General features: G+C 31.3%; 1 protein-coding gene across 1 annotated transcript; it reads left to right on the top strand.

Annotated features, from left to right (window-relative positions):
• Positions 1–1,699: 1,699 nt before the first annotated feature.
• Positions 1,700–2,580, top strand: LOC132040183 (uncharacterized). The gene has a single exon (XM_059430804.1). It carries the CDS (start codon positions 1,771–1,773, stop codon positions 2,389–2,391), a length of 621 nt encoding a protein of 206 aa, XP_059286787.1. The 5' UTR covers positions 1,700–1,770; the 3' UTR covers positions 2,392–2,580.
• Positions 2,581–14,260: the final 11,680 nt, after the last annotated feature.

Below are 14,260 nucleotides of genomic sequence, written 5' to 3'. Positions count from 1 at the left end.
AGATATTTGTTGACAGCTAGAGCGAAAGGTTGTTATAGAAAACATATAATATGACATAACATGTAAATTTTGTTCCAAGATAAATTGATCGTTATAGTGAAATATTATAATAGAATGTGATTATTATAAAGAGGTCATAATATAATAGTTTATGACTTTTTGACAGTTTTAATGATAAAAATTCCATAATAATCTTTTTATTTATTTATTAGCAAGTGAATCACTTATTTCATCCTTTAGGTTGTGCAGGAAGTAAACTACGCTATCATTATCTTGTGAGCCAAGAAGCGTAGAAGAGGGTAAACGTATTCCGAGTCTTTGTGCGATCTATTCTCTAGCAAAATAAACTTTACCATTAAGATCACTTTGATTCTCAAGATTTAAAACCTAAACAAGAGGAATATTTACAACAGCAATTATAGATCTAAACTCAAGAGGAAATATTTTTCATAACTATTGTGAAAATATTTAATGAAGAGAAATAATCATGTCAACTAATTCGTTACTTGCCTTTTCAATTATTTTTGTTTGGTTATGTCTAAATGCCTTTCCTAGTCATAAATTTTGATTGACTAACCTTTAGATTCTGTCAATTTTCAAGAATTTACCATAATATCTTTATTTTGAGCAAAATAAATCAAATATTACCGACATAACAAATAGTACCAAATTATTAAGGAAATATCTGTGAAGTAGAAATATCTTTTTTCCGAAGAAGTAGAAATATCTTTAATTTGAGCAAAATAAATCATCCAAATATTACCGACCTAACAAATAGTACCAAATTGTTAAGGGAAATATCTATAAAGTAGAATTGACATGATGAGCGTAGTGTATTTATCATTACTTAACTATCAAGTATTAGCTGTATTATCATAGTTAATGCATTTGGACCACAAAACATATTTTGAAGAAGTTAAGCGGGTTGCACACGCAATTAACGGTAAAATATCCCAACCCAATTATGAAAAGGAAAAGGGATAATAACATTTTTGGCGTAAGGTACTGATAAATTCTGCTTTTGATTTTTGTGATATATGACTTAGCATTTTAACCTTTAATTAAGTAAAACGTGTGTTTTTGGTCCCTTCAAATAGAAAATATAGTATTTAACTATTTAATATGGAGTAACAATACGAACTTAACATAACACATGAGTAAGTAAGCGATGAAATGATTAATAGTTATGAAAAATTTGTGAATATTCACTAGCAGAGATATCAAAAGTGCACAATTTTGAATTGAAAGGTTTGAATGATCAACTCTACAATCAGTTGTTAGAATCAATACGTCTTCAAATTATTCATTTGAAAAAATTGAAACACTTCTTATTGGACGATCATGATATTTCCCAAAAATCCAAATTCTTGATCAATAGAGGAACAATAGCACCATTTTTGTTCAATAAGATAACAAAGTGGATACTAGAAACAATCACATAAAATCCTTTTGATAACTCGAATTCCTATTTTTCAATGATATTAGAATGTTAATGTGCGTAGTCGAATATCATAAGGACTAAATCATAATGTATCAATAATTGAGGGACTAAAAAGCTATTAACTAAAAGAAAAAAAATAGTAGTAGCAATTAGACTCCTAGAAGGAAAAGGAAAAACATTGGACTCCTATAAATAGATACCTCGAGTGGTGCTAAGGTTTGCCAAATCAAATAGCCCAACTGGGTCTTTAAAAATAAAAATAAGAACTCTTCCAGTTTTTTTCTTCTTTCTTCTTCCAGTTTTACTATAAACTTTTGACAACAACAACAATGGCGGCTACTACTCGTAGATCAAGTGGACCAGTAATCCGTTCACTTTCACCTGCCGGAAAATTCTATTCACCGAGTCAGAGAACGTCAAAGACTACCTCTTCGGCTTTTGCTTCTTCAACATCCGGTTTTTCCACCGGTTCACACCCAATTCTCAGCAGATCAACTTCACCGAACCGCGTAAATTTATACAGTACCTCAAGCTCGAGGTCTTCGTCGTCAGTACGGTTCTCATTGGACCGTGCGACTTCACCGAGCCGGTCTATATCAGCAGTGAACCGGAATAATCACATCGTTAAGAACCAGAGTCATAATAATCGTAGCGGTCAAAAGAAGGCGTGTATGTGCTCACCTACTACACATCCAGGTTCGTTCCGATGTAGTCTACATAAGCATACGAGTCCTAATACAAGCCGTAGTACGACGTCGTCGTACAGTTCGAACCAGTTGAATATGAGGAGATCAGCTATGACGAATTCACTAGTCAGAATCGGAACAGTAGAAGGTGATTTGGTGAAGAGAGCGTTAGCGGCTCTGATTCGTCCTTCGTCTCATCAACAACGTCGCAGGGCTAATTTCCAGTGTAGACCTAGCCGGCTCTCCGTCATGTCCAAGGCCTGAGATTAAAATTTGACTTTAGGCCACTAATTTGAAGGACTCAAGTGGAGGTCGGGATGGAACGGTTTTTTTGTGTACTCTCCGGTGGCCGAAACCCTAAGATCCGACTGTGTATAGACTAGATAGTTAAATATTTTTTTTTTTTACTAATAACATATAAACAGAATCCTCTAAATTTTGGTATTGCTGTCCCATGGAGCTTCCAATTTTTTGAAACTTCTAAGTATATATCCATAAAAAATACATCTCCTAAGGTTCAAATTAAGAAAGAATTAATTAAGATGAAAAATTGGAGCTAATCTCTTTTAAGGTTTTTGATTATCATTCATCCATTCATTCGACGTTCCCCGTTTTCCGTTTCCTTTTTGGCCATTTTCCGTTATTATCCGTTTTCTTTTGGCCATTTTCCGTTATCCGTTTTCTTTTTGGCCATTTTACATTATCCGTTTTCTTTTTGGCCGTTCAGTACGTCGTATATGTTCGTAGGGGTATACGTTAATTTTGAGTATATACGTGGGGGGTGAGATATTACGTATTTTGTATTTTAGTTAAATATTTTTATTTTGCAAACTGATTTATTATCTGGTACTTTTTTTTTTTTTTTTTCAATAATGAAGTTTCTAGTGACTGACTGTATTTGTTGTTTTCTTATGTTGCAGCCTTGCAGGTACTTTCTTGATGGGTAAAAATTTTGTTTGGCTGGAATTGGACGTTATTGGAGACCAAAATGAACAGTGGACTGCTAAAGTTTTAAATATAATAACTAGAGTTTAAAAATCAATTTTGAAAACAAATGGAGTAATGAAACAGTGGACTATTTAAAATTTTAAAGACTTTTTGATAACCTTGAGTTAAATGTTAAAGTTAAATCAATTTTGAAAACAAATACTAATGAAACAGTGGACTATTAAAGTTTTAAAGACTTTTTGCACGAGAGTTGGCAAATTGCTGCACCAATTTGACTCAAATTTGATCACATTTATGATAAAATTTATTATAATTTTTATTATATAATTTTAAATTAAAATAAATTTTGAGAAGAAAAGACAGAAATGACATTAAGTAAATATAAATTATTAAATTTAATCTAATAGTTAAATAAATTTATTTTATTTGACTTATTATTGTCAAAATAACATGGCAAAAAGACCTTATTATTTTTGTACTACCTTGAATTAAATGTACTTACTCCTCAAGAATGCTTAAAATTAAAGTACATCAATTTTATAAGCAAAGCGGTGTCCCTTTTGATGGTTTGATGAATAACTTTGTCATCATTATCTTCGACCTTTTCTTTAATTAATAAGATTTTTTTCAAGAATTATTAAATCAAATCAGTAATCATTATATTTCAGATTATTAATTTTGAAATATTACTTTAAATGGTGATCAGATTTTTCCCTTTGTCTGCAACTTTATAAAAAGCGATTTTCTTAGTTAATTAATTTTTGTGTCAAAGATGGAAGGATATTATTATAATTTGAAAATACAATAAAGAGACTTAGTTGAAAATAAATTAAGTTTCTAAATATGAGGAAGGGTGAGTCATATCCGAGAATCAATTTGGATTCATGGTGAGACGATTAACTACAAAAGTCATTCATCGTGTAAGGATATTATTGGAGCAATATAAAGACAGAAAGAGAAAATTCTACATAATGTTGATCGATTTTAAAAAGGCGTACAATATCCTAGAGAGGAGATTATTGGAGCAATATAAGGATAGGAAGAGAAAATTTCACATAATGTTTGATTGATTTAAAAAAGGCGTACAATATCCTAGAGAGGTCCTTTGGAGATGTTTGGAGTCTAAAGGCGTACATGTGGCTCATAGTAAGACAACTAAGGACATTTATGATGGAATCAAGATCGGGATTAGAACAAAGGAGGGGTGACTCAGAACATTTCTCGATCTTGATGGGGTTGTATCAGGGATCATTCCTTAGTTAGTTGTGGATGAATTGACACAACATATTGAGTGTCGTGGTGTATGTTATTCGCAGATCACATAATTCTGATAGATAAGTCGCGTGATGGAGTTAACAATAGGTTGGAAGTTTGGCGACGTACAGACCCTAGAGTATGAAGGTTTCAGGTTAAGTAGGATTAAGATAGAGTATCCTGAGTGCAAGTTCAGTAATGCAATGCAGGAGGCAGAGGTGGAAGATCAATGCACAAGTCCAAGCGGCAGTTTTAAGTATCTTCAGTCCATAATAGAAGAGGACAGGGAGATTGATGATGATGTCGCGCATCATAGTGGGGCGGGTGAGTGAAATGAGGCTCACATCCGTATTACTGTGCGATAGAAATGTGTTCCAATGCTTAAAGGTAAATTCTATAGAGTGGTAGTTAGACCGACATTTTTGTATGGGTACAGTATTGGTCAGTCAAGAACGCCCACATTCAGAAGATGGGTGTAGTAGAGATGAGGATGCTCAGATGGGTGTGTGCGTATACTAGGAGGGATATGAATAGGAACGAAGTTATACGGGGTAAGGTGGAAGTGGCTCCCATGGCGGACAAAAAAATAAGGGAAGCGAGACTGAGATGGTTTGACCATGTTAAGAGGAGGTGTGTGGACGCGTAAGTAAGAAGATGTGAGAGATCGACCATAACAGGAGTTAAGAGAGGTTGAGACAGGCCAAAAAAGATTTGAGGGGATGTGAATAGACAGGATATGATGGTCAGGCTGTCGGGAACGTGGCCTAGACCCCGTAGGAAGGTGTGGGGCTCGAGGTTTAGGCCAGAAGGTTAATAGGTAGCCGAGTGTTCTCCTTACTGGTAGTGTGTGTTAGTGATCTCATAGTTTCTTTCCTTCGTTGTGTATTATAATCTGTTGTGCCATTTGCTTTCAATCTTGATTTTTTGTTGTCGTACTTTTCTCAATACCGCGTTTCAAATTCTTTTCTTTTCTTTTGAGCGAGAGTCTATCGGAAATAACCTATTTACCCTACAAAGATAGGGGTTAGATTTACATACATGCTATCCTCCGCACACTTCACTTGTAAAATTACACTGGATACATTGTTGTTGTTTATACTTTGTGTTGAGATGGTTTCAATTTTCAAATAGTTCTCTTTCAAACAATGTTATTGAGAAATTATTACGGTAATATAGTTTATACTTTGTAGGTGATTATTTTTACTATTTCAACCACTAATGTTAAGTGTACACGAAGTCATTAGAAACAAGCTGCACTGTTAGGCGGAAAAGTTGGAACAGCCCATAGTATAACAAATTAAGAGAGAACACAATTACAGCTAACAATGAGCTAACCCCATTAAACGTGCATTGGTATAATTGACATTGTTTATTTATTAGGAAATTAATGCTTGTCTATCTCAACGTATACCATGTCACCATTCATTTGTTTCTTACCAGTACACTAACCTAAGCACCGAAAATAAAGAAATAAAAAAGGAGAGGGGGGGAAAGTTTTTGGAGGAACTATTTTAATCATAAATCTCAACTGCTTCAAACCAATTTTTTAACAACTTCAACTCATTTCATATCTACTTCATTATGTTATAGTATTGCTTCCTAATTTCAACAAAGATGATACTATTATTATCTCTATTGTCAAATATTTTCTTAAGGCAAAAGACATAAATTGATCCTTAAACTATACCCCAAAAGTTATTTTCACACTTAAACTATACGGGCAACCTATTACACACCTAATATATGAAAAAGTGATATTATTTAACCCCACGCACATATAGCTATTTTCACGCGCGCGACACATCATTTATTATTTCACAATTTTTCTTTTTTATTTATTTTATTTATTCTTTCGCAATTTTGCTTTTTTTACTTTATCACTACAACACAGGGTACATATAGCTACAAAATACATTGTAGCTAAATATGAAAATTTTCGTGGCTAAACGCTTTAGCTACAAATCTTTTTTTCGTAAAGATTCGTAGCTAACCACAAACTTTACGTACGCACATATATGAAATTTTATTTTGTAGCTGCGATAGTAAAAAATTATTGCCATGAAATATATACTTGTAGCAAATAGTTTTACTTTTTTGCCACGACAAATTAAACCCGTAGCAATCTTTATATTGTAGCCACAATATATTCTTTTGTGGCAAAAAACTTAATTTGTTTGCTATGAAAATTCAAACTTGGTGGTTATTTTATATTTTAGTCTCGTGGCAATAATATTTGTATTTAGCTAGGAGTTTGAAATCCATAGCTATAAATTGAAGTATTTGCCACAAACATATTTGTACAAAGCTAAGAATGCATTCTTTTTGCCACAAAATACATAAAATTATAGCTATATTTGTTTAGTTTAGCTACAAAAGGTGAAAACGTATCATCATATTTTTGGCAATTATATATAGGTTTAGTCATGATTATAGAAACTCCATTGCTACAAATTGAAGAATACGCCGTAAGCATCGTTAACTCAAGAGTTTCTAACGCAAAATAAAAATTCTTCGTATACGAGTATTTATTTAAATATAAGTGTTTAGATATATTAAATTACTTAGAACTTATTCAAAATAACTAAGGACCATACCTGCATAAATCTATCTACAAATTATTAAAGTTTTCATAATATGAGTACTTTTATAAAAATAAGCATTTAGATATATAAGAAAACTCTAAATAATTTCTATAATTTTCTTGGATAAATTGTTGTCATGATTTTTGTAACCAAAGCAAAAATATTTATTCAATTAATTTATTAGATAGCAGATATATCATTTTATCATAAAACTAATTGTAGTTGTTATCCTAATATTGCTATTTTTTTTTTGATAACATGACGTAAATATATTTAGCTAAAATAACTTGAAATGTGTAACAAAAACTTATAGTTAGCTATAAAATTTTATTGTAGCTATGAAGAATTATTGCCACTGATTTTTTTCCAACTTGAAGCAAAAAGATCAGTTTAACTGCGTTATTTTGCTTCAAGTAAATTTTTGTGACTAAAAAGATCACTGTTGCTAGAGTAACTTCAAATTCGTGGCAAAAACGTATTATTTGTTAGGAAATTTTATTGTAGCAATAAGTTTGTAGCTATTAGAATAGTTATTGCTCGCATTTTTATAGTTTGAAGCAAAAATATATCAATTTAGCTATAATATCTTTTTTGAAGTAATTTTGTGGCTGTAAGATTACTACTGCTATGGTAAGTTCAAATGCGGCAAAAAACATACAACGTAGCTAACATGTTGTATTGTAGCAATAAATTTGTAGCTATTTGAATTATTGCCAAGCTTTATAACTTGGAAGAAAAATATCTATTTAGCTATAATATTTTGTTTCAAGTAATTTTTTGTGGCCTATTGCTATAGTAACTTCAAAAGCGTGGCAAAAATATGTGATTTAGCTACGGCGTTTTATTGTTGCAATAAATTCATAGCTACTTGGGTAGTTATTGCCACGATAGTTGACAACTATTGCAAAAATGAGGGATTAGCTTTGTGAATTTTGTAGCTAAGAAATTTTACGTGAAATTTTAATTATTGTGGCTATTGTTAAGTATTAGCCACATTTTCAAATCCAAGCTGAGAATTCGTAGCTATAGATGCCTAATGTAGTAGTGTATTAACAAAATTAAAAATTTTAAAAACTAATTTTCCCTCTTCTTTTTCATTTCACCCCCCCCCCCCCCCCCCTTCCCTTCCACCTTCACGCTACCCCCACCCCCAAATCCTTTACACCACCAAAAGACCACCACGTCGCCCCCCCCCACCCCCAAACCCCTTTCTTCTTCTTCTTCTTCTTCTTCTTCTTCTTCTTCGTTTTTTTATGCCCCCACCATCACGGCACCCCACCCCCCCCAAATCCTCCTTCTTCATTTCGCACCGCCGCACTGTCAATCACCGTCAATCTTCTACCACATTCCACTTCATTCTAATCTTCTTTCTCTTAGAATTATTACGCAAATCGTCATTGCTGATAAATTACAAATTATTTCCACAAGTTAAAACCATTACACATTCTTAAATCTGAAATGGGTAGTCGAAAATGTTTTTGGGTTACCAATTTTGAATCTAAAATTTTTGTTTGTTGGTGATTTGTTAGTCAAAATTGGTAATCAACAATTGCTTGTCAAGTAATATCAATTGTGAATGTTCATGGAGGAAAAAAAAACAGAACAAGAATGCGGAGACTAGCTCTGGCTGAGTCTCCGCGTAGGTGGAAGTGAAGAAGAAAACGAGGGGCATGGCAAGGTGAAATGTAGAAGAAGAAGGCGCTCGGAGGCGAGGTGGCGCGAGGGTGGAGGAGGTGGAGGGACGTGGTGGTTAAATGAAAAATATGAAGGTTTTGGCTGGTGGGGGGTGGTCTGGTGTGGCAGTGATGTTGTGAAGATGAAGAAGAGGGGGGTGGATGCAGGGGGGTGGGATAGGGATCCTAAAATATGTATATGTAGCCAAAAAAAAAAAAATCAACAAAACGCGCCCCTTTTAAAATTATTTTTATATTTTACAACATCACTTTCCGCATAAATAATATCACTTTTTCATATACATAGGCGTTGTAAGCGTCGCCCGTATATAAGCTTAAGCGCTTTAAAATAACTTTTCGTGAGATAGCTTTAAGGTCAATTTATGTCTTTACCCTTTTCTTAATCTAGTTTCTCGAGTTTTTCTAATTCATAGGAATCTGTTATTGTACTATTAACATTTTATGAATTTCTACAATTAATTTTTTATAAAAAGAAAGTTAAGAAAACGACGTGCAGTAACATCAAAATTAATATGTAGAAGGATTAAATTAGTATCCTCTTGTTCTAATTTATGTGGCACCAATTGATTTTATTTTCGTTGTTTTAATTTATATGAAATAATTGACTTGATACGAAGAGTATTCATTTGCCTTTTGTTTTGGAAAGGAAGCGGACTTGCTAGCAAAAATTTCGAGAAAACATATCTAGAAGAGCTTGAAGATTTTAAATGACCTTTGCGACTAGTTAGGTAAAACCTTTCTAATATTATCATATCGATCTTTTGGAGGACACGATCAAACGCCCTTTTTCTTAATTCAATTTTGAAATATTTTTATCCGGATTGAAAAGACCTATGTTGTAATAGAGGAGAAAAGGTGAACCGGCTAGGGGTGTAAAAAGAAACCGACAAACCGCATCAAATCGATAATTTGAGTCAAATCGAGAAAAAAATCCGACTATTGATTTGGTACTGGAAAAAAAAAAATCCGATCATAATTGGTTTGGTTTGGTTTTAACTAAAAAAAGTCAGACCGAATCAAATCAACCCGACATTACATATATATAATTTTTAAAAATATTTTATACATAAAAACATTTATTTGTAATGTAATTTATAAATATTTGTTAAAGTTTTCATAGTTTTTGTCTTTTCATATATATTTCAAACTTGGACTTAGAATTCTAAATGGTCCAATGAATTTTATAGCCCATAGATGTTAGTAACTCAAATAAAGCCAAATCAATACTAATACTAACAAAAGAAATTCAATTCTAATACTAGGGATAACAATAATGTTGGATATCTATTAGTCTTAATTATGCATTAATTTAGACAGTGAAAATACGTAATTTGATTTGTTTCTTTAATATTATGTCATGTAATTAATACTAATTAGCCGTACTTAATTTAGCATGACTTAATATCTTTAGATTTTGATCATTTTCATTATGGCTTAGCGATTTCATTATCTTTTTTGTTAAATATTTTAGTACAATGTCATCATTCATTTTACATTTTGTGTTATTTTCTTAAGAAACACCTTAATTAGATAGTTGTATCTTATTAGGACTATAGTAATATTTGAAGCACAAGTTATATATTTTCAGATGAAGACTTTACCCAAAAAAATCGAGAAACTCGAGAAAACACGAAGTTGAAAAACTCGATTTTTATTGATTTGATTTGGTTTGTAGATTTAAAAATCCGATACAATTGATTTGGTTTGGTATTTTAAAAATCCGAACCAATCCAGTCCATGTACACCCCTAGAACCGGCCAGCTTCCTTAGGTCGCCTCTCTTGTCTGATTGAGTAGCTTCAATCCTTCTATTTGCCATAACTCATTTCATTAAGAGAAAGAAAAAAATATAAAACTAAATAGTTTTAAATAAAAAAGTTTAATCTTTTCCGGAAAAATTTAAAAAAAAAATGTGGGTCACATAAATTTTGATGGATGAAAGTATTCGACAAATGGGTTTTTTTTCTTCTTCTATAAATACGAATAGTGGCCTTTCAGAATAAGTAGAAGCCATAGTATTATAATTAGATAATGACACTGCCATATTTCTTCTTGAAAGCCAAAAAATTGTTGGCGAGGCACTGTCACAGTCTTAAATGAATAGGCAACACGAAAGCACTCTATTTATATTAGCTACTTACTTATTATTCATTTTACAGGCAAGGAATCTGAAAAAACTGAAATTCTAAGAATCAAGATAAGGTTCTGAAAATGAGGTTTGTGGATGCATATATCATGTGATGAAGTGTTCGAATGTGACCCATTTAATTAGATATGGCTAGGGCTCTTTCGGTTATTAGAATTAGGATACTAATTTCGGGATAAAATTTTGAGTTATATCAATCAAATTGTGTTTAGTTAGTTGTTTGGTATTTGATTAAGAAAAAAATTTGGTTTAACTTGACCCGAAATCTAGCTCAAGAAGTTAAGATTGTCCAGGACCATATAAAAAGTCATCCATCCGACTACTACTGTGACACACTCAATCACCCCTGCGCGTCTAGACCTACCATCTAAAGCGTGGATAACATAATATAGGAGCTCAATATCGGGTAAACAATGGATTGAGATGAGCATGATGATGATAATAAAGAAAAAGGATTTTTGGATTTAATTCAACCCTAAAAGTTAGCTCAAGAAGTGTTGATCCTCCAAAAATATATAAAAAGCTACAAATCTCACCCCACAACTAAGATAGGACACTCTAACACCTCATGCATGTCCAGGCTTTCCAATTGGAGCGTGGATTACATAATATGGGAATCTAACATCAAGTAAATAATGAATTGGGATGAGCATGATTCTAATATCATGATTTTAAAAAAAAAGCACTTTAAATTTAACTCAATCCTAAAAGCTATCTCAAGGAGTGAGAATTGCTTAAGATATATAAAAATCAAATTTTGATCCCACAATTAATGAAAGACATTCAACACCCCTGCACGCCCGCCCTGCTAATTGAAGTGTGGATAACACAATATAGGAGTTCAACATCAGGCCGATAATAAATTGGAATAAGCATGATTTTGATACCATGATTAAGAGCCCGTTTGGATTGAGCATAAATCGCTTATGTTCGTTTTTAGCTTTTTTTAGAAATGTTTAGGTAATAGACTAAAAGCGCTCATTTTGTCTTTTAAAATAAGCCCAAAAAATATAATTCAGTCCCGCTTTAGCTTAAATTTTCATCTAAAGAAGTTTATAAGTTCAAAATAACTTATGTCCAAAAAAATAAGTTAAGCTACCCTAATTTTTTTTTTTTTAGCTTTTAAATTATTTTCAGCTTATAAGCTGTTTTTTTAAGCCCAGCCAAACAAGCTTTAAAAAGATAATATAACTTAGCTCCAAAAGCTAACTACCTAAGTGAAAATTTCTCAAATCGTACGATGAGCCCAAATTCTCATCCCCACAACTGATGTGGGACATTCAACATTATTGGCCGATATCCTTCTAAAATATACCAAAATTTTGATATTATTAAGTGTAATTATAATCCAATTCCAATTGTGAAAGGGCGGCTTTTTGTTCCCCACCAAAAAAAAACACTCAAATAAATTTAATTAAAAAAAAAAAAGATCGACATCGTGTATGTGTATTCTTGTTTATTGTGGGTCCCCCTATTTGGTCCATAGCTGGGAATAGACAAAAAGCAAAGGGCCAAAGCCCACTAAGAGATAAATGGGTATTGGGTACATAACGTAATCCAAAAACTGGTGGGCCCTTAATAATATAGCAGTGTCACTTTTTTATTGACGTCTTTATTTGACTACTTTAAGAAATTCAGTTGGAGATAACGTCCAAGGTCTGGCCTACAAAGATAAGGTTATCTAAAATGACGTTGCGGATATAATAAAATAAGGGTCTTTGACATATATATACATCTTAAGGAGAAATATTTACGAAACGTGACGATAGTTTTATATTTACAAAACATAACATTACAAATCCTATACAAAACATGCTTTATATTTAAAAAAAAAAAAATTAAATTATTTTTTATTTTTTAAAAATCATTTTTTTAAAAAATATTTTTTTATTTTAAAAAAAAAAAAATATTTTTTTAAATTTTATTTTATTTTTTTTAAAAATTAATTTTTTTTTTTTTTGCTCAAAAACTTATGTATGAAAGTTGTATGAAATGTGATATCTCGCTCAAGACTTAAAAAGTTCTGCTCAAAATTTAGTGTATGAAAAATGTATGAAATGTGTATATCTCGTCAAGGCTTAAAAAATCCTCAAAATCAGTGTGTATGAAAAACAATATGAAATTTGTATCTTGCTCATGTTTTAAAATTTCGCTCACATTTTCATGTATAAAGTTCATGTTAGATTTCTATAAAATTAATACAACTACAACAACATCAGATATAACTTTGATACAACATTCAAGACTTAAAATAATGTCGAATTTTTGTGTGTGAAATGTGTATATCTTGCTCAAGCGCTTAAAAAGTTCGCTCAAATTTTATGTATGAAGAACGTATGAAATGTGTATATCTTGATCAAGCGCTTAAACATTATGTTTAAAATTTTATGCATGAGAATGGTATGAAATGTGTATATCTTCCTCAAGACTTAGATTTCATTCACATTGTTTGTATATAAATTTCATATTAGGTTTCCGGAAAATTAATACAACTACAACAACATTGTAACAATTTTTCATACAATATTCAAGGCTTAAAGTTTTTATCAAAATTTTGTATATGAAAATTATATTAAAAATTTTGCTCACACATACACATTTCATACAACTTTCATACACAGAAATATGAGGTAATTTTTTAGCCATTGAGCAAAAAAAAAAAAAAAAAAATTAATATTTAAAAATATATATAAAAATTATTTTTTAAAAAAATAAAAATATTTTTTTATAAAAAATATATATATTTTACTGGAAAAAAAATAAAAACGAAAAATATATGAAAATCCGTCATGTTTTGTAATATATCGTTATGTTTTGTAAATAAGAAACTATAAATTCGTTAAGCGTAAATATTTCTCCTTAACATGTATATATACGTAGTTTTCCCATAAAATAATAATAATAATACCACAACAACATAACCGTGAAATCTCCGCTAGTCTCGGAGAGGGTAGAATATGTAAGTACATATTACCCCCGCAGGGATGTGAAAGAGGTTGTTTAAAATGATCATCAAGCGCCAAGGACAAGTAATTTAAAGTAATACGAAAAAAAAAAATAACAGAAGAGAAATAGTCATGACAAAATATTATAAAAGCATGATAGATCAACCTGACAAAAGGAACAGTTACTACCACCAATTAATATGATAACGAAATACAAAAAATAACAGATAATAGTAGAAATTGAATAATAATAATAATAATAACAACAAGAAGCAAAAAAAAGCAGGCGAAGGAGTTATTTTTTGGATTTTGATTTTGATTTTCGAATAAAGTATAACAATTTGGACTTTGGATTTGGAACATTAGATTTATATTTATCCTACTCATTAGACATAAATCATATACACAATCTGATGTGAAACGCAATCGGGAATTCAAAGAAATTGAAGATATGTTCTTCAACCACATGAACCCCAAGAACAATTAAATAAAGCGATAAAAGGATAGGAAGATTAAGATAATTGTTGGGATAAATATACACCTAAGTAATTAATTATCTAGACGT

The sequence above is a fragment of the Lycium ferocissimum genome, chromosome 12 (assembly GCF_029784015.1).
Source record: "Lycium ferocissimum isolate CSIRO_LF1 chromosome 12, AGI_CSIRO_Lferr_CH_V1, whole genome shotgun sequence".
In the NCBI taxonomy this organism is placed as follows: domain Eukaryota; kingdom Viridiplantae; phylum Streptophyta; class Magnoliopsida; order Solanales; family Solanaceae; genus Lycium; species Lycium ferocissimum.
This window is presented reverse-complemented; position numbering and strand designations above follow the sequence as displayed.

Excerpts from the sequence above, each read along its gene's own strand:
- LOC132040183 (XM_059430804.1), top strand. The coding sequence starts at position 1,771 with ATGGCGGCTACTACTCGTAGATCAAGTGGACCAGTAATCCGTTCACTT.